At 45.4% G+C, this 25,178-nt stretch overlaps 2 protein-coding genes and 1 long non-coding RNA gene across 7 annotated transcripts; 1 reads left to right on the top strand and 2 right to left on the bottom strand.

Moving 5' to 3' along the window:
• Position 1: 1 nt before the first annotated feature.
• Positions 2 to 11,443, top strand: LOC105093127 (uncharacterized). 2 transcript variants are annotated; one of them, XR_004142600.2, is made up of 7 exons: positions 2 to 1,094; positions 2,223 to 2,336; positions 2,991 to 3,036; positions 5,322 to 5,707; positions 6,739 to 6,832; positions 7,234 to 7,364; positions 11,295 to 11,443. It is a non-coding gene; the product is annotated as an uncharacterized LOC105093127 (long non-coding RNA). The 2 variants fall into 2 exon arrangements; XR_010384775.1 differs by having other exon boundaries at positions 7,234 to 7,369.
• On the bottom strand, positions 2,281 to 7,813 carry RPUSD3 (RNA pseudouridine synthase D3). Its single transcript, XM_010984950.3, has 9 exons — positions 7,673 to 7,813; positions 7,216 to 7,355; positions 6,492 to 6,536; positions 6,253 to 6,352; positions 5,460 to 5,567; positions 5,295 to 5,379; positions 4,961 to 5,084; positions 3,529 to 3,668; positions 2,281 to 2,763 (listed from the first exon to the last, which is right to left on the bottom strand). Exons 1-9 carry the CDS (start codon positions 7,795 to 7,797, stop codon positions 2,572 to 2,574), a joined length of 1,059 nt encoding a protein of 352 aa, XP_010983252.2. The 5' UTR covers positions 7,798 to 7,813; the 3' UTR covers positions 2,281 to 2,571.
• Positions 11,359 to 20,911, bottom strand: CIDEC (cell death inducing DFFA like effector c). Of its 4 annotated transcripts, none has more exons than XM_010984953.3 (6): positions 20,834 to 20,911; positions 19,639 to 19,716; positions 18,594 to 18,747; positions 15,374 to 15,532; positions 15,100 to 15,287; positions 11,359 to 11,714 (listed from the first exon to the last, which is right to left on the bottom strand). In XM_010984953.3, the coding sequence occupies exons 2-6, from the start codon at positions 19,689 to 19,691 to the stop codon at positions 11,552 to 11,554; spliced, it is 717 nt and encodes a 238-aa protein (XP_010983255.1). In that variant the 5' UTR covers positions 19,692 to 19,716; positions 20,834 to 20,911; the 3' UTR covers positions 11,359 to 11,551. The 4 variants fall into 4 exon arrangements, with proteins under 4 accessions (XP_010983255.1, XP_010983256.1, XP_010983257.1 ...); XM_010984954.3 differs by lacking the exon at positions 20,834 to 20,911 and adding an exon at positions 20,293 to 20,808; XM_010984955.3 differs by lacking the exon at positions 20,834 to 20,911 and adding an exon at positions 19,911 to 20,087 and having other exon boundaries at positions 15,100 to 15,254.
• Between the last annotated feature and the right edge of the window lie 4,267 nt (positions 20,912 to 25,178).

Raw genomic sequence — 25,178 nt, 5'->3', positions numbered from 1 at the left:
TCCTTTCGCACCGAGGCTGTTGCTCCCCAGCACCTTCATGGTCCCCAACTTGGAAGTAACTTGTGGCCTCAACCCTGTGAAGTCGGAAATCTTCCTAGCACCCATAGGGAGATCAAGGCCAAAGGCAAGTTCAAGGCCAGACTCTGTGACAAACCCAAGGCTGAGGCATGCCTCATGAAGACACTGAGCCTGCCAGGACCCCTGGCCTTTATCAGTGCACACGAGGGGCTGGGGGGCCTGAGGGACGTGTGGTTACAGAAGCCCTTGCTTCAGTCCTCACTGCCCCTTTCCTGGATGCAGCACCAAATAAAAAAGAGCAAGTGACATATTTTGAGGTTTGGCTCCCTTTCTGCAGGAGGGTGAAGAGAGGGTAGGGTGGGGCTTGGTACCCCAAGGTGCAGAACAAGAGCTGGAGACCATCAGTAACTCCTCCATGAAGCAAGGCCCAGAACTCCCACCCAGCGACAGACATGGGGCACCCTGTTCAGGGACTCCCCTGGCGTGTCTGATCTCTGGGTGGGGTGCTAAGCCTCATGGTACAGATGGAGACAGCCTGCATGAGGAGACATGCCTTTCCCAGGATCGCATGACTGAGCAGAAGGCTGGGACGCTTCACCAGGACTGCTGACCACTGGGAGTCTCCCCAGTCCCTGAGCCCAGAGGAGGGGCTGGGCTGGCAGCAGAAAGACATCTAATGGGCATGAGATTTCACAGCAGGGAAGCGTGGACCTTGTTCAACTCCAGCTCTTCCCCAAAAGAAGTGGGTCTGTCCCTTCCTCAGCAAGGGGCCAAGGTCACCTAAAAAGGAAATAGCCAACCAGCCACAGCCGTCTGAAGAACTTTGGTATTTCTAAGTTGTAATGGGTTGAATGGTTTGGTACCTCCCACTCCTGGCCCTCTAGAAAGAAATGTCTTCTTGGAACCTGCGACTGTGACTTTATTTAGAAAAGGGGTCTTTGCAGATGTAAGTAAGTTGAAGGTTTTGAGATGCAATCATCCTGGATTATCTGGATGGGCCCTAAGACCCAGAACAAGTGTCCTTCTAAGAGAATAGAAGACACAAATGAGGAGGCCATGTGCAGATAGAGGCAGAGGTAAGTGTGATGCAGCCACAAGCCAAGAGATGCTTGGAGCCACCAGAAGCTGGAAGAGGCAAGGCAGGATTCTCGCTTAGAGCCTTCAGGAAGTCCACAGCCCTGTCAGCACCTTGATTTCTGACTTCCAGCCTCCAGAGTAGGAGAGAATCCATTTTTATTGCTTTAAGCCACTCAGGTTGTGGTAGTTTGTTAGATTAGCCCTGGGAAACTAACACACTAGTCAAAGGAAGATACAGCTCCTCTGACCTGGACATTCTCGCACAGCTAAGCCAGGAAACGCATACACACAGGCTCACAGCTGCACTGTGGTAACAACTGACAGCCTCAGTGTCTACTAACAGTCGAAGGGAAAAACCGCGGTACATGCAAACTCTGGAGTTCCAACTCCAGCTGCACAACAGACACGCCTCACAGTGCAGGGAGAACAAATCATAAAATACGCAGCACAACGCCATTCCGCGGAAACCTCGGAAACAGGCAAAGTGAAACACACCGTTTAGGGATTCGTGTATGTGGTAAAACTTTAAAAAGCAAGCGAGGAAAGAATCCTCTCAAGTCAGGGCAGTGGTTTCCACCCAAGATTGAACAATAGGACCCCTTCCAGAGCTTTTAAAAAAGATTTGATGCCAGAGTCTCCATCTAGACCGTTAAACCAGCATCTTTGGGGTGGGGGCGTGGGGAGTTTTTTCTTTAGCTTCCTGAATGGGCAAGGGAGGGGGTTCTAATGTAGGGCCAGGGTTGAGAACTGCTGTTTGTTAAGAGAGGAGAAGGATGCTTCTGCTTTGTGTACTGAGTGATGGTTACGTGAGTGTCATCTTTTTTTGCAGGGGGTGGGGAGTGTCAGCCCCAGATTTAACATCTTCACTTACATGAGGTCCTGAGAGTGGTCAAATCCATAGGGACAAAGGAGAATGGTAGCCTCTAGGAGCTGGGGGTGGAGGGGGAGTGGGGAGTTAGTGTTTAATGGGGACAGCCTCAGTTCTGCAAGATGAAGAGTTCTGGAGATGGATGGTGGTGATGGTTGCATGACAGTGTGAATGTACTTAATGCCACTGACCTGTACACATAAAAATGGTTAAGATGGTACATTTTGTTACAATTTTAAAATCTAACATTTTCTCTTAGCCAGCATTGGGACAGAAACAGCCAACTTTAACAACCACATATTGAACTCAGCAGAAAGCACGGTCCATGATAAACATTTACTTTCTCAGCAAATCCTCAAAACGATACTATGAGGTAGGTACTTTTATTATCTCAAGTCCAGAGAGGTAAAGTCATGTGCCCAACACCACACAGCAGGTGACCTGGCCAGGATGCGATCTTAGGTTTGTCCAATGCCAGAGCCCAGGATCTCACCATGGCCTTACTGCGTGTTGGGCACTGACCTCACTTCTCCTCAGGCCTGACCACAGCCCATCCTCCCACTGCCCCCCACTGCCTTCCAGTGGGAACAGCAAGAAGAGAAGGGGGACTATTGGTAGTGGAGCCCCAGGCACTGCAGGGTCCTGGAGAAGTAAGAGGGCAGAGGTGCCAGAAGCTCGATGGGTGCATCCTGGGGCCTGGTGCCCGGGAGGTGGAGACGATGCAGGTGGAGGTGCAGGGGCAGCTGGGCAGCCTGGGAGGGGGTCAGGCGGAGGCGTCTGAGGAGGGCTTCATCCAGGACCTGGGACGGGAGAGACATGTCAGCATTCAGCCAGGTGAGTTGCCAGCATCTCAGAGCAAACTGCAAGGGAGGCAAGTACTTCCTCCCTCTGTCCACATCCATGTTCTTCATCGCCTCTGTCCACACACACCCACACACACACTCATTATGGCAGGGACTGGCTCGGGGTTCACCAAATCCGCCTCCTGAGCATTTGGCTAAACTCCATCCCCCTGCCCCTCTCACAGGTTGGTGAGGCCATGTGACTGAGCTTGCAACGGAACGGAAGTGCAGGTAGGTATGGCACTCCCAGACCTGGCCTGAGGAAACCTCCCACATGAGCCTGCCCTGTCTCTCCTCATCTGCTGTCTGGACAGCAACAGCCTGTGTCCCCACGTGACTGCTTGGAGCAAAGCCCATCCCTACCCCACCCCCAGTGACTGGACTTACATGGAAGGAAATTATTGTGTTAATAAGACCATGGAACTTGGGGTTATTCTGTTAGAACAGCTAGAGTTACCCAAATACACAACCTCTCTTAGCCCTTGTACCAAAAAGAATGGCAGACTTAGAAGGGCCTTTAGAAATCAGCCAGTACAACTTCCTTATTGAACAGATGGGCAGATGCAACTTAAGAGAGGGAGTGTCACTTGCTCAAGGCCACACAGCATGACAGAGCTACACATAGCCTTGGACGCCCAAGCTGCATGGCTAGTGTCTAGAGATGCTGTGCATCCCCTTGCCCACCCCACTCCCATAAGGCAGCAGGCAGCGGCGCTTGAGTACCTGTCTTCGGGGCTTGGTGCTCTCGGCTGGCAGCAGAAAGCGCTGGCCCAGGACAGTGCCCACGCGGGCAGAGTATGTGTGGTCCCCAAGCACAGGGCAGAGCTCTAGTACCATGTGCACCGGCAGCTGGCTGGGAAACACTGGAGGACAGGAGAGATGGACAGATGGCAGGCAGTGTCTCTGTCTGTCCCACCCAGTATTGTCCCTCCCCTTTCTTCTGGGGAAGTGCCACCCCATTCTCAGATCATGTTAAACAACATGTGAGTGAGGCGGACGCTGCTGCCCCTGCCTCTGGAGCGGGATGCATGACCAACTCTGGACAGGCAGGGCTGTCAATCCACCGGCCCTGCGGGGTTCATTCATGAAGAGACGCAGCCCTGAATTTATCGTGATGCTACCCGGAATGAGGAACACTTCTGCCAGGGTGCGACACTGGTGGGGTGTGAGCATGGAGCTGCTGCGTGTCTGCCGCCCCAGCCTCCATGGGGCAGAGCCTGTGGGAGGAAGAAGCCAGCACGCGAGAGACAAGAAGAGATGCAGAAAAAGCTTCCTGGTGACGTCCTCTGAGCCTCCGGATACAGCCAGACCTGAACTTTTAAGTTATGTGAGCCAATAAATTCCCTTTTTTGGCTTACACCAACTTGAACTGGTTTGGGGAAACTTACATGGTATGAAATACTTCACGTATGTGAAAATACAGCCAATGGGTAGGTTAACCTGGTGGATTAGATCCAACTGAAGAGAAACCTACTCACCTGGAAGACAGATCTAAAGATTACCCAGAATCCAGCAGGGAGGGTAATCAGCCAGTACAGCTCAGGGGCGGGCGCATGCTTAGCATGTGTGAGGTGCTGGGTTCAGTCCTCAGCACCTCCATTAAAAAACTTAAAAAAAAAAAAAAAATCAAGGACCACCCTACACCAAAAGAAAGAAGATTATCCCAAATACAGCAGAGATTTAAAAAAAAAAAAAAGGTGAAAAGAGATAGTGAGTAGACGGAGAAGGTCAGGGTCAGACCTGTCAGACATTCAAAAGGAGAGACCAGGGAATGCGAGAGGCACAACATTTGAAGAGAGAACATTCCAGGACTGATGGAGCACAGTCAGCTACAGATTCGGGAGGCGTCATGAATCCCAAGCAAGACAGATAAAACTAAACCCACACACTTAGATTCAGCATAATCAACCTACAGAACACCAAAGGCAAAAAGAGGATCCTGAGATCAATAACTAAGAGGAAAATATTTAACTGCAACGGGGTGACCGTCAGGCGGACAGCAGAAGTGTGGCCTCCTTGGCTGGAGCTGGTCACACACACCCTTACGGTCCATCAGGTGTTCCCCAGGCTGCCGCCGAAACCACCACCTTCCTCCCACCCTCTGCCTCCCCCAGCCAAATACAGCTGTCAAGTCTGGCTGGGGCCCCAGACCCACCTGTCAGTGGCTGCAGCTGGACCAGGGCACAGCCAGAGCTTGTGGCCACTACACGGAAGTGGCTGATGGTTTTCTTGACACCTTCCAGGATGTCCTTTCGGGATGGGGACTTCACTGGAACTACCTGTAGGGTCAGCCCCCAAGAATGAACACGCTTCACACACACCTGGGAGCTACCCCCAGATCCTCCCTGCTCCCAACAGACTCAGGACAGGGCCACAGAATAGGCAGTGGTCACTCCAGGGAACTGGAGGGCCAGCCACCCCAAGTTCTATACCCTTGACTCCTCAGTAGGGGTAATATGTCTCCTCTTCCCACCCAGACCCTGACTCACAAGATTGACCCCATCCATGTGTTCCAGTTTCAGAGCTGCTCGGATCTTCCCCTCAGAAGTAGCGGGGATCCCATCAGTGACGGCACTGAGAAAGAGGCAGGAGGAGGTCGCCGAGTGGCTTGCTGGAACCTCCCCACTGCCCTGGAACCTCCCAACTCCTCTCACCAGTAGGTGGCTGTGGGTCTCCCAGCTCTCTGTGAGTGGGTGAAGAACTTCTGGAGGCGGCTTGCTGTCTGGGGACAACTGGAGAGGAGTACGAGTCCAGAGGTCTCCCTGGAGGAGGGAGACAAATCACAAGTTTAAATCACTTGGGTTCACCCACAAAAAAAGGAGCCCCCCCCCCCGGAAGAAACACTGCTCTGCTTAAGGCGGTAACACTAGGACTATAACCCAGACGTCTTCCTGAGAAACAAGTAAGTCTTCCCCGTGTCTGATAATAAGATTGCCTAGCTTAAATGTGTTTCTCATTTTTGCCCTGGCCCCCAGGGAGTTCAGGGCCAAATAACAATTACCACCAGTTGCTGAGTGTCTCCCACGTGCTAGGCACTCTATTATATCCCCACAAACGAGCCCATGAGTTCACAGAACTGCAAAGACATGTCATTTCAAGCACCATCTCTAACTGATGGCAATTAGAGGAAAGAACATCATGGATCAATCAGCAGTGCCTGCCAGGAGTATGGGGTTGGAGAAGTGACCACACACTGAGCATACGTATTATTAGTTCCATTTTATGATTAAGGAAACTGAGGCTCAGTGAGGGTTCATGCTTTACCTAAGATTACAGTTTGTGCAGAAGGATTTGAACCCAGATCTGTCCACTTCCTCCTTTTCCTTGTATCCCACCTCTGTGATCCCACACCAAACCATGGAAAATGTCTGTTTATTCCCAAGCAGCTATGCCCCCATCCCAGATAGGTAGGCATCCTCCTGCCTTCTTATCACCCCTACCACTTACTTCCCAGATGCTCGGACAACCTGGAGCTCCTTCTCCCCGAGCCCCAGGGACTGGCTCAGCTCCGGTAGCACTGAGAGCAACGTCAGCTCTCCTGGTTTTCCTGGGGAAGAAAAAAACGAAGAAGAAAAAGGACAAGTTGCTCCCAGAGGCAACTGTATCCCACTATCCCGTCTCTTCACTGCTTCCTTCCTTAGAGACATCAAAACCCCATTGACTGTGTCTCCTTCCCTTCCGCATACCTGTCACTGGCAGACCCTGTGGCTTGTTCAACGTCACCAGAGGTCCTGAAACATGTATTACATAAATATCAGCAACAGCAAAAGCAGTACTTTACAAAGGACTTTCTCATTTCATATTATCATGTGGTCCCACTATACCTCTCAGACATGAGTTATCAACCACACCCTGAACTGAACTTACTGTCTCTTTTTAAACTTGCTGCCTGCCACCTCAGGGCCCTTGCACTTGCTGTTTCCTCTCCCCTAGGTTTTCACATGGCTGGCTCTTCAAGTGTCACCATCACAAAGAGGCCTGACTCCTCAATCTACTGTCTGCTCCCCTCCTGCAGTTCCTCACCATGGTAACACCCTGTTTTAATCATAGCCCTCATCACTAGTAAGTACCTTGATCATTTATTTCCTGGTTAATCATTTTCTCCCACTGAAATGGGATTACAAACTGACTACAGAGCCTAGATATGACTCCAAAGCCTCAATAATCACTTTATTGGGGGCAATTCCCATTATAGAGTGCCTACTATATGCAAAGTTCATCTCTCCCCAACTCTCCCATCCCACACCCCGTTCCCCATGATGCAGAGGCACAGAGAGATTATGTGCCTGGTCCCAGCTCCCAGGATTTGACCCCAAAGGCTTTAGGAGGGAGCCCAGCCAAGTCCCCAGGAGGGTCAGGTGAAGACCGCGCCCCTTCTGGGTCTCTGCAGCTGTCCCTCCCACCTCTCACCTTTTTGGTCCACTACAGCTACCTTCAGTACGTCAACCAGCTCCTCCCGACTGAGGCTCTGTGGCCGCAGCAGCCCCGGGAAAGGCTGGTTCCCCACGGGTCGGAACCATTTGCTGGAGCCTCGAGGTTGCAGCTGATGCCTGGAAAAGGTAGGGTAAGTAACAGGGGAGTCACTGCTTCCCGACGTGCCGCCCATTCTTAACTCCACACATCTCTTCCCAAATCCCGCAGCCTCCTACAGATGCTTCGGAAAGCCCTGGTTGAGCTTCCCGAAGACTCAGGTTCGACTGGCCCCATTGCACAGAGGAGAGAGTTGGGGCTAAGAGAGGCCAACTGACTAGTTTAGGGTCACACAGCAGAGCTGGATTAGAACCCCTATCTTCCTAACTCCAGATTCCGCATGCACCCTCTCCCGGCCCAGTCTCCCTCCTATTTGAAGGGAGAGGTAGGTAATCACCGGGCCTTGGTGCCAAAGCCTGCAGTCTCGGGCGCTACGTGGACCCGGGGACCTCGCCGCCAGCCACCCAAGACTTGGCCCAAAACACGGCAGCCACCCATCTCCGGTGCGAGGGTAGTGCGCATGTGTCCAGGAGGGCAGCCGTCCTGCCCCCGCTCGCCCATAGCGCGCCGATTGGCCAGATTGACTGTCAATCGGAAGAGCAATGCTTAGAGTGGTGAGAAGGCGGAGCTTTGCTTTCGCCCGGGAAGGAAACGCGTAAATTCACGTCGCGCTTTGGAGAACCTAAGGGACAGAGTCAAGGAGTCATGTACTTAGGATCAGAGGACCTGTCTTAGGACATAACCAGGACAAAAAGTCAAGGCTTTCGATTACCATTGCAATTCTTAGGAACCTTCTGATTTCAAAATACCACCGTTGTGCACAATTTTGTAAGGCAAGTTGGAGAAAAACAAAAGCAAAACCAAAACAAATCTCAAAACCCGAAACGTAAATTTTTCTTTGATTAGATCTATAGAGGATATAAATCTGATACAACAGCAGTGTTTGAATGCTAACTCTATGCTAGTCCTTGGCATCTGTGAGCTGGAGACACATTAACAAGACTTGCCCTACTCACAAGAAGTTCACCGTTAAGATCACGGCAGCACAACCCACCTTGCTAACGCTGTGGAAATACTGAGAGAGAACTAGGAGCCCGGTGAAATCAGAGAAAGCTCCCCAGCATGGGTTGTGATCGACGTGCTGTGAAGAATTAATAGAAATTCACCTGGAGGAAACGGTGAGGGGAGGAGGGGCGGCAGAGGGAGACAGCAAGAGGAGAAATAAGACGTTAAGTACAAAAAAGGCAAAGAACAAAATGGGTTCTATCCTGAAATTACAGCTATAGGAAGCTCATATGCAACCTGTGTATTATTTCGTTTGTTTACTAAGAAAGTGATAACTTTCAGTTCATTGTTTGCTGTAGTGAAAGACTGCAGAAAAACCAACATTCATTGCAGAGGAGTGGCTAAGTCAATTGTAGCACATACATATGCCGCCGTGAATTCAACAACCTGTCCGTCTACAAGTGCTGATGTGAATCAATCTCCAGAATATATTAAATCAAAAAAACAAAGTGAAGGGCAGTGTGACTAGAATATGCATATGTGTGTGCAAGTGATTTATATGTATTTATTATATTTATATACATCTGCATTTCTGAAAGGACACTCAGAAATGATGGTTGCTTCCAGAGAAGGAATCAGAAGTGAAAATGTGAATAACAACTAATTATTTTTACTCTTTGGGACTGCTTAAATTTTTTTTACCTTATTGATATATTTCTTCTTCGCACACACGCATACTCCTAGTTTAAAAATCTAAGCCCTATATAAAACTGTACCGTTCATAAAAAAAAAGTTTAGTAACTTTTCTTAATTCAGTTTGCTAATTTTTTTTATTGAAGTAGTCAGTTACAATGTGTCAATTTCTAGTGTACAGCACAAAAATCTTTTTAAATAATAAAAATAAGTGGAAATAAATGCTGTAAAAGACTGTGTGATTCTATTTACATGACATTTTAGAAAGGGCAAACTGTATTGGGGGAAAAAAAAATCAGTGGTTGCCAAGGGACGAGGATTGACTAGAAAGGGGCATAAGGACAGGGATGAACCTGGAGATTGTCATTCTAAGTGAAGTAAGCCAGAAAGAGAAAGAAAAATCCATATATCACTCATATGTGGAACCTAAAAAAAGGAAAAAAGAAGACACTAATAAGCTCATCTACAAAACAGAAACAGACTAGCAGACATAGTAAACAGTCTTATGGTTACCGGGGGAAAGGGAGTGGGAAGGGATAAATTTAGGAGTTTGAGATTTGAAAATGTTAGCCACTATGCATAAAAATAGATTTTTAAAAAGTTTCTTTTGTATAGCACAGGGAACTATATTCAATATCTTGTAATAACCTTTAATGGAAAAAAATATGAAAACAAATATATGTATGGATATGCATGACTGGGACATTGTGCTATACACCAAAAATTGACACATTGTAATTGACTGTACTTCAATTAAAAAAAAAGAAAGGGGCGTAAGGGAACTTTATGGTGTGCTGGAAATAGTGGTTACATAACTGCATAAGTTTGCCGAAACTTATTGAACTGTATACCTTAGAAGGGTAGATTTATTGTATGTAAATTATACCTCAAGAGACTTAATTTTTTTAATTCAAAGATTTAAATGATCAATTTTTATATAGTGCAAAATTCAGACAAGTCAGCAGAAATATGGCAAAAATACAAGTTATTATATCTTGTTTTGCACTTGAACGTTACTGAGCTTTGTTGCAAGGCCCCACAATATTTTAGAACTCCTCTTCTGAAAGGTCTCCTATGCGTTCATAATTTGCAGCTTGAGCAAAGCTGGCAAGACTAAGGCAGGACACAGCTTACCTTGCCTACAGCAGACTGTTCCTCCACTGGCCATGCTTGGCCCTAGGTTAGTCATTCCTCCACTTAGACTGGCCCTGCTGTGGCTTGAGTTCCCTTGCTCTTTGGAATTTTCCACACATTCCAGCTTCATCAAAGACTGCCCTCTCCTGTTCACTGCCCACAGCTGATGTGACTCCATGAACCTTCTAGAAAAAAAGGAAGAACCTCATTTTCCCTGGGCTGGGAGGGCTCAGTGCCAAGAGACAGCCATCACTCCTTCAAGACCCACGTGTGAAACTCAGAATGTCAGAAGGAGGGCAAGTTGAAACAAATTCCAAGCTTCGGCCACCCTCCAGCTCAACTCAGTTTATAACTAACTTCACAGGAGAAGTAGGCCATAGCTTCAGCCAAGGTTGAATGGGAATAGCTTCTTTGCTGACGCAAACATCATGTCTTCATGCCAGAAGGCCCACCCTGTGGACCAGGACAGCACTGAGCCAGCCCTCATGTAACTGCGTGAGCAGGAAAGCCCAGAATAGAAATGTTCTTTGCTGGCTCTGACAGTTCCTCCCACTCATGGCTACAGTGGATGGGTCAGCTGTCAGAAATAACCCTCTAGACTCTAGCTTTGGTAACATAGGCCTTTGTCTTAGTATTTAATAAACCCAACTAGGCTTTCTAGTTAGAAATGACATATTTTTTAATCTGAGAGTCACCGACTAAAGCACAGTCACCTACAAACTTTGCCTTTTCATGCTTGTCTTTTGGCTTTGTCTGTTGTTGAAAAATGCCAGCTCACACTGATGAGAAACTAACACTTTGTGGCTACCTAACAGCTCGTTTTGAAATCCTTGGATTGGGAGTTCTGAACACGAAAGAAAAGCTGTTTGACAGGCTAGGGAAGCACTGATGGAAAACTGCAGTATAGCTTGACCGCCTAAACACTGAAAAGCGTGTAATAAAATGTGACACTGAGAAACTAGAAGACTGCCTTCATCCCACCCTCCCAATCAGAGCCCTTCTGGTAGGCAAGTTTATTTTGGAAATTGTCATTCACTGTATTGGTTACATGGTCTGCTCAAGTCTTAGATTAAGCAGACGTTAGTTTCAGAATCAACTGCAATTTTTTTTTTTTGGTAGAAGAAATGCTGTTTCCTATAATCCTGCATGATGGAGAATGGTTGACAATAAAGTCTGTCTTCCCTTAGACCTTTCCAGCCTTCCAGATGGAACCCCACCCTCACCTTGTAAAGAACAGAAGCAAAGAAGATGTATCAACCTAAATCATTTATTGCGAACTCTGATGTCACACATTCGTAGGCTTGACAATTGACTCGGGAGCATTTGGGACGGGAGGCCAGGAGGCACGCGGTGGAATGAAAGAACAGCGCGTGCAGACAGGTTGCTGAGGGGCAGACTTCATGCCGTAGCCTGCTGGTGCCCAGTCTAGTCCTTGGCTGGGCTTTCACTGCAGTATCTTCAGACGGTTCGGGATGAGGGACAGGCTGTTGTCCCTGGGGGGCTGCCCTCCCTCTGTGGCGTCCAGGAGCTGCCGCAGGTAACAGGAGGTGCCAAGCAGCATGTGGCCTGTGGCCTGCATGCTGAAGAGGACCCAGCGAAGAGCTTCCCTGGGTGGAATGAGAAGGCACTAGGGTCAAACCACGAAGAAAACCGCTTCCTGTGTCCCCTAAAGGGCTGCTCCCACGTGCTGTCTTCATACTTTTATAAATTACAGAGTGATGTGCAAATGGACCAGACGCTGCCTTCCTTCAGCAAATGCTCTATGAGGGAACTCGCAGTGGTACTTTAATTCAGATGTCCACAACCTCCCTATTCTCATGCAAAATTCAAGCTCATTTAATAAGGCCTCTTGTCAGGAGGGGATGCCTCAGTGGTAGAGTGAGTGCTTAGCATGCACGAGGTCCTAGGTTCAATCTCCAGTACCTCCATTAAAAATAGACCTGTGTATATGTCCATGTATGACTGAAAAATTATGCTGAACACTGGAATTTGACACAACATTGTAAAATGATTATAAATCAATAAAAAATGTTAAAAATTTTTAAAAAAATAAATAGACCTAATTACCTCCCTGACAAAGGAAAAAAAACATTAAAAAAATAGTGTTTAAAAAAAATAATAAGTCCTTTTATTTTTCTCATCCTACTTTGGACTGGCCTGATTGATTGACATCACATGACCCTGCCTTTCACCACCTCTGTGCTGGACTCCGAGGCCCTTCCGAGGCGTTTGCAGTCTAGCTAATTTTCAGAGTGCTGGTCGTGAAGCTCTCCAGTGTCGCAGTGCACTGAGAATGGAACTTGAATCAGACAGGGCTGAGTTTTGATCCAGTCTCATAAGCTGGGTGAACCTTGGCAAACTGCTATAGTTCTGAGCCTCAGCTTCCTCATCTGTAAAATGAGATCATGCCACTGTGGTCGCACGGGGGGTTAGGGAGGCTGAAATAACATCAATCACTTAACCCAGGGCCTGATGTGTAGAAGAGCAGGGAAATATGGGGTCAAGAATAGCTGGTTGAATGCTTGTCTGTTTAACCGAATTCTTACCCAAATCTGTTTAAAAGAAATGGGTGAGGGTATCTAGTCCTAGGGGGGACCAGGGAGAAGAAAACAAAAGGAAAATAAATCCTTCCCGGCTGATGTTAAAACTTGTCTTCCATTAACCTTCATTCAATAAATAAACTTGTGACTGAGGTGAAGTGGGGCAGAAAAACAATTAGAAGATTATAAACATCTCTACATGAAAATAATTTAAAAATGTAAAGGCTATCCTTGAGAAGTATAGCTGTTTCTCAAATTAGACTGAGACTTCAAACCAGCTGTCCAGACTTAAGTGGGAATGACATTCTGACACGTGCTACAATATGGATGAAACTTGAAAACATTATCTAAGTGATATAAGCCAGACACTAGAGGGCAAGTGTTGTATGAGTTACCTAGAGCAGGAAAATTAACAGAGACAAAAAGTAGAACAGAGGTTAGCAGGGCTGGGGGGAGGGGGTGTGGAGAGGTTGCATTTAATGGGTACAGAGTTTCAGTTTGGGATGATGAAAAAGTTCTGGAAATGGATGTACAAATGACCATTGCACAACACTGTGAATGTACTTGATGTCACTTAAAAAAAAAGTGGTTAAATGGTAAATTTTATGTCACGTATATTTTACTACAACTAAAGAAAAAAAAAAAACTTGCCTTCACCACTAAGTCATCCCACTGATTCCAGTTTGCTATTTTTTTTCTTGATACTAATATGTCTACTTTGTTTAGATCTGAGAGTCCCACTTCCCCTAAATGGACTGAGTTTAAAGGCTGAAACTTCTTGCTGTAGATTTTGAAATCTGCAGACTGCTGGGAGCAAGCCCAGATCAAGCCGGGGCAGGATATGGTAGAGGAGGAAAATGAAACATCTAGCCATAGAACGAGGTTCAAGTCTGCATCGAGTGTCATCTGTGGCAAACAGAACCACTCAGCCTCAGGTCGCTCATTTGCAGATTGGGTACACAGAGAATAAACTCAGAAAGCCGAGGTGGTCTGGTATGCCCTAGCCACATACATTCTGGCAGAACTCTGGGGACCCAGAGTAGGACATCTCAGAAGCCCCCTGAGAACAAGGATCATATACATTCTTCCACAATTATTTGAATTACTACTGTGTGCCAGCATTCATCAAGGTACTGGAGGCAAGAGAAATTCTTGTTCTGACATCTTATTTATCTCTGTATCTTTAATTTACAGCATAGGACCAGGCACACAGTGAGCACTCAGTAAATAATAAATGAAGCAATCGGGGAGGAGTAGAATCTGTCAGAAGAAGCTGGCAAGAGGCCGTGCTCTGCTACTCCCCAGCTTTGCGGCTTTGGACTAGTTGGATGCCTCTGCTTCAGTGTCTACATCCACCTGATGAGGTAAGAATTGTCTAGACCCCATTGGAGCAGCTGGGTTTGGAAACACTACCATAATAATACTTGTCTGATGATTTAGCATATTCCCATGCTTCCTGTGATGCTCAAAAGTAAAATAAAAAGTTTTTTTTTAAAGTTCATTAGACAATACAAATGACTATTGTCCATAGATATGCAAACTAATTCTGTTCTATGGAAGGACAATCATTTCAACCCTCCCACCCTCATGGAAAAATCCAATTTTGTATTTGTAAGTTTATCTCGGCATTCCTTTTTTTAAAATTGAAGTATAGTTGATTTACAGTGTTGTGTATCTCAGGATTCTTGATGGATCTATATGTAGGTGAGGCTTTTTTTTTTGGTTTTTATTTTCTTTCATTGAAGTATAGTCAGTTTACAATGTTGTGTTAATTTTTGGTGTACAGCATAATGATTCAGTTATACTTCATATATCTATATCTACATATCTATATCTAAATCTGTATCCTTTTCATATTCTTTTTTCACTGTAGGCTATTATAAGGTATTGAATATAGTTCCTGTGCAACACAGTAGGACCTTGCTATTTTTCTATTTTATATATGGTAGTTAGTATCTGTAAATCCCGAACTCCCAATTTATCCCTTCAGTTTCCTCCTTTCCCCTCTTGCTCTGTGTGTCTGTGAGTCTGTTTTGTAAATAAGTTCATTTGTGAGGGTGGGATTTTGAACTGATTGTAACTTCTACTGGTTCTCTCATTAATTAAGTTCAATAAGCTCTTTGACACATGTTCATTTTTTTAAAGGTTGGTTAGAAGACTATTTAGGAAAACTTACTATTTTAGGTGAAAAAAATTGTTGTTCTAGTGGAAAGTAATGAGTAAAGCTAAATAGATCCAGGTTCCACCAGCAGGAGCACATGTACCCCTTTGGCACACACTTCCATAAACTAAAACACAAATTCAGCCGTAAGGTTCTAGACAAATGCTGTCATGCCTTGTCAGAATGAACACCAGTCCCAGGCCCTGGAGGGGCTGAGGTCCCTGTGAAAAGATAGGGCCTCTCCCGTTGCCGTGTACCCACCCTGTCCACACCTAATCCTGACGCACTCACTTCATGATGCGCTTGGCCCTGCAGCAGTGCAGATCGTAGGAAAGGGAGTATGTGCCGTAGAAAGTCGCCTTCACGTTCAGGCAACCAATGAAGTCCTGTGGGTTCACCTTGTACAGGTCGAAGGTTATGCGGGCCACATCGATTTTCCTGGCAGGCTTACGGGAGAGGGGAGGTTGGTACCTAGTGCCCTGCATCAGGACAAGCATGTGTGGTTGGCATCCCTCAAGGCCTTCCCCCAGGCTCCCAGTATTCTCCCCCACAGGTGGAACATCACCTGCTCTGACGGGGGCTGCCATTTCTGCCCCTTATGGAGGACCATGAACATGGTGTCATCTGCCAGGGATTGGAAATACTCTTCTGTCTCTACAGTTGTGCCGTCTTTCTCCAACACCAGGAAGAAAGGCTTGTCTGCCAGCATCATGGTATCCTGGACCTGGAGAATAAGGTAAGTGATGCTTCTGCCATCACATGTAACCATGGAGCTGACATGGGGAAGCCCCACATCACCTTAGCTGCCAGGGAAAGAATGAGTGGGGTGCGGTTTCCAGGATGGGACTGGAACCCAGGGCTCTTGCCCTGGGATCACCATCCAAAGACCCTATATTATGGTATCTCTTGGTATCTGGCTTCATGGTTAATGTTCTAGAATAGTGCTGTCCGATAAAAATATAATGGGAGTCACATATGTAATTTATTATGATATAATTCACATGCTATGAAATTTACTCTTTTAAAGTATACAATCCAGTATTTCTTTAGTATATTCACAAAGTTGTGCAACTCCCACTACTATCTAATTTCAAAACATTTTCAACCCAAAGAGAAACCCAGGACCCGTTAGCAGTCACTCCTCATTGCCCAGCCCTTGGCAACCTCTCCTCTCCTATTTCTATGGGTTTGCCTATTCTGGACATTTCATATAAATGGAATCACACATTATGTGGTCTTTTAATTTTTTTTAATGTGGTCTTTTTAGACTGGCTTCTTTCACTTAACATGTTTTCAAGGTTCATCTAAGTTGCAGCATGATTGTTTACTTTTTATGGCTGACTAATATTCCACTATGTAGACATACCACATTTTTAATCCATTTTTCAACTGATGGATATATGAATTCTTTCTGTTTTTTGAATATAATGAATTATACTGTTATGTACATTCATGTACAAATTTTTGTGTGACACATCTTTTCCATTTTCCTGGTATATACCTAGGAGTGAAATTGCTGAGTCATATAATAACTCTACATTTAACTTTAAGGAACTACCAAACTGTCTTCCAAAGCAGTTGCATGATTTTATAGTCCCACCAGCAACTTGTCCACTTCCTTATGAACACTTGTTATTGTCTTTCACTTTAGCCATTCTAGCAGGATAAAATGTTTTTGATTTGCATTTCCCTAATGATAAATGATGCTGAGTATCTTTTCATGTGTTGTTAGCCATTTGTACATTCTCTGGAGAAGCATCTACTCAAATTCTTTGCCCATTTTCATTTGGTTTTTTCTTTTTATTGAGTTATGAGGGTTCTTTATATATTATTGATACTAGACCCTTATCAGATATGTGACTTGCAAATATTTTATCCCATTCTGTGGGTTATCTTTTCCTTTTTTGTTAGTGACCTTTGATGCACAGAAGTTTTTAATGTTGATAAAGTCTAGTTTTTTTTTCCTCCTTTGGTTATTTGTGCTTTGGTGCCATAGCTAAGAAACCAAGGTTATGAACACTTATGTTTTCTTCTAAGGGCTTTATAGTTTTAGGTTTTTGATACATTTTGAATTAATTTTATACATAGTATGAGGGAAGGATCCAACTTCATTCTTTTGCATTTGGATATCCCATTGTCTCAGCACCATTTGTTGAAAAGATTATTCTTTCTCCATTGAATAGTCTTGGCATCTGGTCAAAAATCAATTGACCATAGATACATGGGTTTATTTCTGGACTCTCAATTCTTTTTTTTAAGTAACTTTATTTATTTATTTTTTATGTCCTTTTTTTATTGAACTAGTCAGTTTACAATGTGTCAATTTCTGGTGTACAGCATAATAACTCAGTCTTACATATACATACATATATTTGTTTTCATATCCTTTTCATTCCAGGTTACTACAAGATATTGAATATAGTTCCCTGTGCTCTACAGTAGAAACTTGTGTATCCATTTTATATACAGTAGTTAGTATCTGCAAATCTCAAACTCCTAGTTTATCCCTTCCTATCCCCTTCCCCTCCCAGTAATCATAAGTTTGTTTTCTATGTCTATGTGGACTCTCAGTTCTGTTTAGTTGATTTGTTGGTATGATGGGCTGAATGATATCCCCCAAAATTCATACTTTGAAGTCCTAATCCCAATACCTCAGAATGTGACTGTATTTAGAGACAGTGTCTTTAAATAAGTAACTAAGTTAAAATGAGAGCATTAGAGTGGACCCTAATTCAATGTGATTTATAAGAAGGAAACGTGTCCTTACAAGAAGGAAAGATTAGGACCAGCAGACATACACAGAGGGAGGACCATGTGAACATGGAGATGGCCGTCTACTGTCAAGGAAAGAGGCCTCAGAAGAAACCAACCCTGACAGCACCTTGACCTTAGACTTCTTGTCTCCTCCAGATTTGAGAGAAAATACATTTCTGTTGTTTAAGCCGCCAAACCTGTGGTACTTTGTTATGACAGCCCTAACAAACTAACACAGTGTGTCTGTCCTTATGTCAGAGTCTTGATTGCTGTAGATTCATAGTCAGTTTTAAAATCAGGAAGGGTGAGTCCTCAACCTTTGCCTTTTTTTCATGATTGTTTTGGCTATTCTAGGTCCACTGTATATCTATATAAATTCTAGCATCAGCTTGTCAAAATCTATGAAAAAAGTAGCTGAGATTTTGGTGGGGCTTGCATTGGATCTGTAGATCAAATGGGGAAATATTGTCATCTTAACAATATTAAGGCTTTTAATCTCTGAGCACACTTGTATTTCCATTATTTAGGTCTTCTTTTTTTTCTTTTTTTGGGGGGTGGTAATTCGATTTATTTATTCATTCATTCATTTATTTATTTATTCATTCATTCTTTCATTTAATGGAGGTACTGGGGATTAAACCCAGGACCTTGTGCATGCTAAGCACACACACTACCACTGAGCTGTACCCTCCCTGCTTCTTGAGGTGTTCAGTTTAACTTCTTTCCATGATGTTGATATTCAAAGTATGTCTTACACTTGTGTTAAATTTATTTTTAAGAATTTTATTCTTATTGGTGCTATTTTCAGTGGAATTTTTTTCTTAATTTCAGGTTAAGATTGTTCATTGCCCATTTATAGAAATACAGCCCATTGGAGCTGCCACTAGAAAGGAAACCTTTTCACCATCTGAGCCGTGAAATCAATCCCTGCTGAACTCCCAGCTCATGACCTGGAGGCCAGAGGCAGCTGTCAGGGCCAGGGCTCAGCCAGGTTCCCCGTGTTGGGCTGTTGGAGGCAGGTCTGTCCCTACCTTGAGGAGGAGGTCCTCGAGACTGTGAGCCACGATGCCCTTCCGCTCACTCCGGTCAGCACTGCTTACTCTGTAGGGTCGGGCCCTGCGGGCCTCGGGGCTGGGCTTTGGCACCAGCTGCTGGGTCACCACCGAGGTGCTCACGGCCACACATCTGGGGGCGGTTTGGAGCATCAGAATGAGCTATGTGCTGCCTCCCAGCCCTCAGCCCACAGCAGGGTAACTCAATCCCCGAGCCCTCTAGGCTGACTCATCATATTCCTCCCCCCCCACCCACCCACCAAGCCTGCTCTAGATAGTATTCCTCAAACGCCTGCTAGATAGTAAACCTTCGTGGACACATACCAGTCCCCCGGGCATCTTGTTAAAATGTAGCTTCTGATTCAGTAGGTCTGGGTGCGGTCTGGGGTTCCATGTCTAATGAGCTCCCACGTCATATTGATACAGCTGCTTCTCAGGCCATGGGAAGCAGCAAGGTGAAGGAAGACCATCCCACATTTGCCCAGATTGCACCTTCCTCCCTTGGCCTCATTCTTCTCACTCATAAGGGGAAAGGAAGTGGCAAAGCTGAGGTCAAAGAAGACAGTTTGGAATTCTGAGATACACGATGTTGAACTAAAGGAGTGGAGGGGACCTAGGTTTTGGAGTCAGGCAGACTCAAGTTCGATCCTGGCTCCTCTACCCATTTGCTAGGTGATTGAGAGTGCCCACCCTGTGCCTCAGTTTCTCCATCTGTTAATTTGATGTAATAATCCCCACTTCCTGAAGTTGTGAGGTTTAAGTGAGAGGAAGAATGAAAGCACCCAGCAGTGTCTACCTCTTTTGACTCAGTGTGTGATATGGGGTGAGGGAGTGGCAGCGGCATTAACAACCCCCCGGGGGCTTGTGGGAAGGGCAGCAGCTCAGGTCCCACTCCAGACCTCCTGAATCAGCATCTGCATTTTAACAAGATGTCCAGGTGACTTACGTGCCCACTGACATTTGAGAAGGCTTGTCCTACAGCTCACGGTGGATCCCCATCCCTTCCATCCTTGGCCCCTCTCACCTGGAGAGGGACTTAGGGTAGAGGAGGCTGAGGGACTTCATGGCGTATTCCATCCTCGTCAGCTGGACAGTGTTGGGCCTGGGAAGGAAGGAGAAACAGCTCAGTAGGTTGGAACCGGAGGCTTCCATCTCATCTTTTGACACAGTGCAACCCCACCCCCATCCAGCAAGCCTCCACTTTGGTCTCCCCTCTCAGATATCCCCCAGCCCTTCTCCACTGTGACCCAGCTCAGCCCCCTCAGCAGCCGCTCCTCCCTCCGCGGCACTACTCACTCCATGTTTCTCTGGCCCTGGCTCTGGTCACACCGAGCAGGGACCCCAAGTCAGGACTGAAGAGGCCCTGCCTGGCTAGTTCCTGTCCTTAGGGGCAGAGTCCACTTTACGCTGGCAGAAGGCGAGTCACACCACCTCACACTGCAGGGGACCTTCCCTCCCATAAGCCTGCTCTCTCCAGCGGGTCCTTGAGCAATCGGAACCCCTCCTGAGGCTTCCCACTGACCAAAGGGACTTTGTACCACGATGGAATCATCTTTGTCTGTTCTCTTGAATACCAAAGCTGCTAGCCCCATGTGGTTACTGAGCACTTGAAGTGTGGTTAGTACAGCGGAGGAGCTGGATTTTCTATTTTATTTAGTGTTAACTAATTTAAACTTACACAGCCGCGGTGGCTCAGGGCGGCTGGCAACCCTCCTGGACTGCTGGCAACCCTCCTGGACGGCGCAGCTCTAATCGATACTCCTGGGCTGCCCGCTGCTCCTTCTCTCCGAGCAGAAAGCCTGAGTTTCACTGCTTTCCGCTGCTCCGAAAGCCTTCTCAGACCGCTCACAGCATTCCCCCTTCATCCTGCTCTTCCTGCTTGCTTGCCAAGTGTGCCTCGGTGTCCGTTTCTGCCCTAGCCCCCCACCCGCCCTTTCCCTGGGCCTCGCTCTAAGATGTTCTCCCTTTCCCAGCCGCAGCGCAGAGCAGGGGGTTCAGGGAACGCATGGAACACAGCCCCCTCCCCAATCTTCCCTTCTGACCGTGCAGTGGACTCCCCGGGCCAGCCTGTCTTCAGCCTCACTCCTCACTCCTGATAGCACAACTTGAAAAAGTGCCACCTCACCTGTTCTCCAGGAGCCAGGAAAAACAAAACAAAACAAACAAGCGAAAAATCCCCCCTACACACAAAACCTGGCCCAGAATAAAAAACTCCTTACCTCCCCCTCACAGCCTCCTAACCTCCTTCCACTTCTGCCCTGCTCAGCCCAGCCCTCTGTCCATTTTATTTCCAGCTCCCAAGGCAGCCCCTCCCCTGCCTTCAGCCCCAGCTGGAAAAGAGTGTGGGCAGTGAGTGTCCAGCTCTCACCCTTGGGATTTCTAAGCAGCCTAACTTCCAGAAAAAGCCAGAAAGGAGGGGAGGAGGCATGTTTTGAAAGCTTTGGGGCAGGGTATGCCCAGGACGTGGTATTGGGCACAGAGGGCACAGGAAACAGGATTTTGTGGATTGTGGTCCCAGTTCTACCCATGTTAGCTGTTTGAGTGTGGACAAGTTCCCTTAATGTCCTTGAGCCCCAGTTTCTCTCACTTGTGCAACAGGATAATGATTCCTGTGTTAAAGGACTGAGGTAGGATTCATAATAATATAAGTAAAGGGCTTTGTTGGGGAGGGTGTAGCTCAGTGGTAGACAGCTTGCCTAACATGCATGAGGTCCTGGGTTTAATCCCTAGTATCTCCATCAAGATGAGTAAATAAACCTAATTACCTCCCCCCAAAACAAAACAAAACAAAACCAAAAACAAAAGTAAGGGGGTTTGCAACAGAGAAAATAGGTAGAAGCAAATATTGGTGATGTTGATAATATAATTATTTAATAATAGCAGAGACCAAGACTAGCTGAAATATGTAATGGTTAAGAGTGTGCAATCTGTGACCCAGCAATTATATGTATACGTACTATAATACCTGGAGTTATATATCTCTCTCCAAGGGAAATGAAAATCTATGTCCACACAAAAACCTATACACAAAAAAAGACACAAATGAACCTATTTACAAAACAGAAACAGACTCACAGACATAGAAAACAAATTTATGGTTACTAGGGGGGAAAGAGGGTGGGAAGGGATAAACTGGGAGTTCAAGATTTGCAGATATTAGCCACTATATATAAAATAGATAAACAACATGTTTCTGCTGTGTAGCACAGGGAACTCTATTCAATATCTGTAGTAACCTATAATGAAAAAGAATATGAAAATGAATTTATGTATGTATATGGATGATTGAAACATTATGCTGTACACCAGAAATTGACACAACGTTGTAAACTGATTATACTTCAATTAAAAAAAAACTTATACATGAATATTCAGGGTGTTATTCATATTAGACAAAATGCAGAAATAACCCAAATGTTCATCAGTTGATGAATGGATAAAAAAATGTAGTTTATCCATAAATGAAATATTATTTGTCAGTAAAAAGGCTATTTTCTCCTACAGTACATGGATGAACTTTGAAAACATTATGCAAAGGGAAAGAAGCCAGTCCCAAAAGATCACACACATATCTGTATGATTCCACTTTATGAAATGTCCAGAACAGGCAAAGACAAAAGCTTAGTTAGTGGTTTAGAGCTGGGGCTGGGGAGTGGAAGGGGAATGGGGACTGCTAGTATGGATTTCTTTTTTTTTTTTTAATATTTATTTTTGTTTGTTTTGTTTTTGTTTTGAGCGGGAGGTAATTAGGTTTATATTTTTACTTGTTTTAATGGAGGAACTGGGGATTGAACCAGGACTTCATGCATGCTACACATGTGCTCTCCCACTGAGCTATACCTTCCTTTCCCCTGGATTTCTTTTAGGGGAGACAAAAAATGTTCTGATCTATTAACGTAACCATAGCCTATTTTGGTAATTGCTCCAAATCTATTTGGAGGTTGCACAACCCTTCAAATATACTAAAAACCATTGGATTATATATTTGAATGGGTATGGTATATAAATTATACATCAATAAAGCTATTTTTTAAAAAAGACTTCAAGCTCATCTTTTTTGGCCCATAGGGTGTTTCACACTAGTGCATCAGAGTCACATGGAAGGCTGGTTAGAGATCAGATTGCTGGGCTCTAAGCAGAGTTGCTGACTCAGTGTGTCTGGGTGGGGCCTAAGAAAGTGTATTTATAGCAGGTTTCTAGGTGGTGCTGAAGCTGTGTCTCCTTAGGGACCCCATTTTGAAAACCAGCAGTGTAGCACGAGCTGTGTGTTGTAACTCATCTAAGCTTCAGTTGGAGCTGACAAATGGGGATTAAAAATAACTCCTTTACTGCTGGGTTGTCATGAAGATTAAATGAGAGAAAAATGAAAGGTACTTGCTATTGAGCTTGATGCATCTTTCAAGCTCAATAAATAGCTGTAATAATAACGATAATAATAATTACATCTAAATCTTTCCCAAGAGAAGCTCCCAGGCAACCATCATTCATTCACTGAGCAAATACTTATTAGGCACTTTCTGTATGCCAGCCCTCCTAGGGGCTGAGAATACAGCAGAAAACAAGACAGCCTTGTCCCACACTTCAAGGAGCTGACACTCCTGGAGGAGAGGGGAGCTCAGACCTTGCACAAATATGCAAGTAAACAGGGTAATTTTAGATAATGATGTTCTGGGAAGAAAACAAAACAAGGTGATATTTTAGCAAATGGCTGGAGAGCTGGATTGGCCCGTGGGCTTACGGAAGGCCTGAGAGGTGAGCCGTCAGCTAAATCCTGGCTGGTGGAAGTCAGTCTTCTGAAGACCAGAGTGTTTTGGTCTGTCTGGGCTGCTGCAGAGAATACCATTGGCTTATACACAATTGACATTTATTTCTCATAGTTCTGGAGTCTGGCAAGTTCAAGATCAAGGTGCTAGTAGCTTTGATGTCTGGTGAGGACCCTCTTCCTAGTTCACAGATGGCCTTCTCTCTGTGTCCTCCCACGGTAAAAGGGCAAGGGAATCTCTATTTTTTTTAAAAAGATAATGTCCATTTGTTTTGGGTTTTTTTTTTTTGTTTAAGAGGGGAAGGTAATTAAGTTTATTTATAGATTTTTTTAAAATGGAGGTACTGGGGATTGAACCCAGGACTTCATGCATGTTAAGCATGTGCTTTTCCAATGAGCTATACCCTCCCCTCTGGGAATCTCTTTTATAAAGACAGTAATCCCACCTCCCTAAAATCCCACCTCCAAATACTGGGGATGCTGTTTCAACATATGAATGGGGGTGGGGACACACAAACATTCAGTCTATAGCACTCCTCTTGGGACTGGAAGCCAGCCTTTTGAACTCCTGGGTTGTGTGTGGTTGGAGGGGAAGGGAGGGAGGCATTCAAGGCAAAAGAAACATCATCAAAGGATTCCAGAAGGGAATGAGCAGGGTGAGGAGACAGGAACATAAATCACTAAACTTTAAGGCAGACCAAGAGCCAGAAGGAAAAATACCTCAGGGAGGAAGCTCTGGGGAAAAGGTTGGGGCCCATCCCTTGGACATTCACGCCTCAAACATTTATTGAACATCCAACATGTGCTTAGTGTCTACTGAGAATCCAGTGGATGACTCAGAAGCATGCTGGCCCTGACGCACACTTGGTGCATCATGGAAATCACACACAGAAAAGACAAAGACAACCACAGGCTAAAGTCAGCGGGTAGCTGTCGGGGTGGGGGATGGCTTCCTCTCTTTGAGGAGCTCATGTTTGAGTCAGGGAGGCAGATGTCTGAGCATGGATCTCAAATTCTGAAATGCATAAAATCATTTGAGATACCTTGGAGTGGAGAAGGACTCTAGCTATGAGTTAAAACTGAGAAACTAAAAAAGAAAAGATTGGGGGAGGGTATAGCTCAGTGGTAGAGTGCATGCTTAGCATGCATGAGGTTCAATCCCCAGTACCTCCTTTAAAAATAAAAAGATGATATGTTCAACCACATTTAAACATATTCTGCATGTTAAACTTGTAACACTATAGTAAAGCCAAAAGACATACAATAAATAGGAAAAATATTTGGCAACTAATATTATAGACAAGAAGCCCTTTCTGTAACCATGCAGGACTGTATAGGGCCTTCCTGGGACAGATCCCTCCCCCATATCTTCTGCTTTAGTTCCCCCCTGAAGTACCTAAATAATAATATCTGATATATTTTCTGAGTTCTTGCTAAAACCACCACCAAAATGGAAGAAATTAACTACTTGATGATCATGAGCACCTACTGGCATCTAAGGATTGATAATATTAACCCCCGTGAACTGCCCTGTTACCATCAGCCAATCAGAGAATTGCCCACAAGCTGATCACAGACCCCGAGACACCCCTCCCTCACCCTGCCTTTAAAAATGCTTTGCTGAAACCCATCGGGGAGTTCGGGTGTTTTGAGCACTAGCTGGTGCCCTGCGATAAACGCTGCACTTTCCTTCACTACAGCCCAGTGTCAGTAGATTGGCTTTACTGCATGCCGGCGAGGGGACCCGAGTTGCATTTGGTAACATCTCCTCTCTCCCTCTCTCTCCTTTCTTTCTCTGCTAT

Source organism: Camelus dromedarius, chromosome 17 (genome assembly GCF_036321535.1).
Source record: "Camelus dromedarius isolate mCamDro1 chromosome 17, mCamDro1.pat, whole genome shotgun sequence".
NCBI classification, from domain to species: Eukaryota; Metazoa; Chordata; class Mammalia; order Artiodactyla; family Camelidae; genus Camelus; species Camelus dromedarius.
The sequence above is the reverse complement of the archived record's forward strand: the minus strand, read 5'-3'. Positions and strand labels throughout refer to the sequence as shown.

What these genes read in the sequence shown, in the direction of transcription:
- RPUSD3 (XM_010984950.3), bottom strand. Translation starts at nt 7,797, where the DNA reads ATGCGCACTACCCTCGCACCGGAGATGGGTGGCTGCCGTGTTTTGGGC. An exon ending in GGCTTTGGCACCAAGGCCCG is followed by an intron (nt 7,356 to 7,672) that starts GTGATTACCTAC and finishes TACCTTTTCCAG; the next exon opens with GCATCAGCTGCAACCTCGAG. An exon ending in GTTGTCCGAGCATCTGGGAA is followed by an intron (nt 5,568 to 6,252) that starts GTAAGTGGTAGG and finishes TCCCTCCTCCAG; the next exon opens with GGAGACCTCTGGACTCGTAC.
- CIDEC (XM_010984952.3), bottom strand. An exon ending in TACCCTAAGTCCCTCTCCAG is followed by an intron (nt 18,748 to 19,638) that starts GTGAGAGGGGCC and finishes AACCGCCCCCAG; the next exon opens with ATGTGTGGCCGTGAGCACCT. An exon ending in TCGAGGACCTCCTCCTCAAG is followed by an intron (nt 15,533 to 18,593) that starts GTAGGGACAGAC and finishes CTTATTCTCCAG; the next exon opens with GTCCAGGATACCATGATGCT.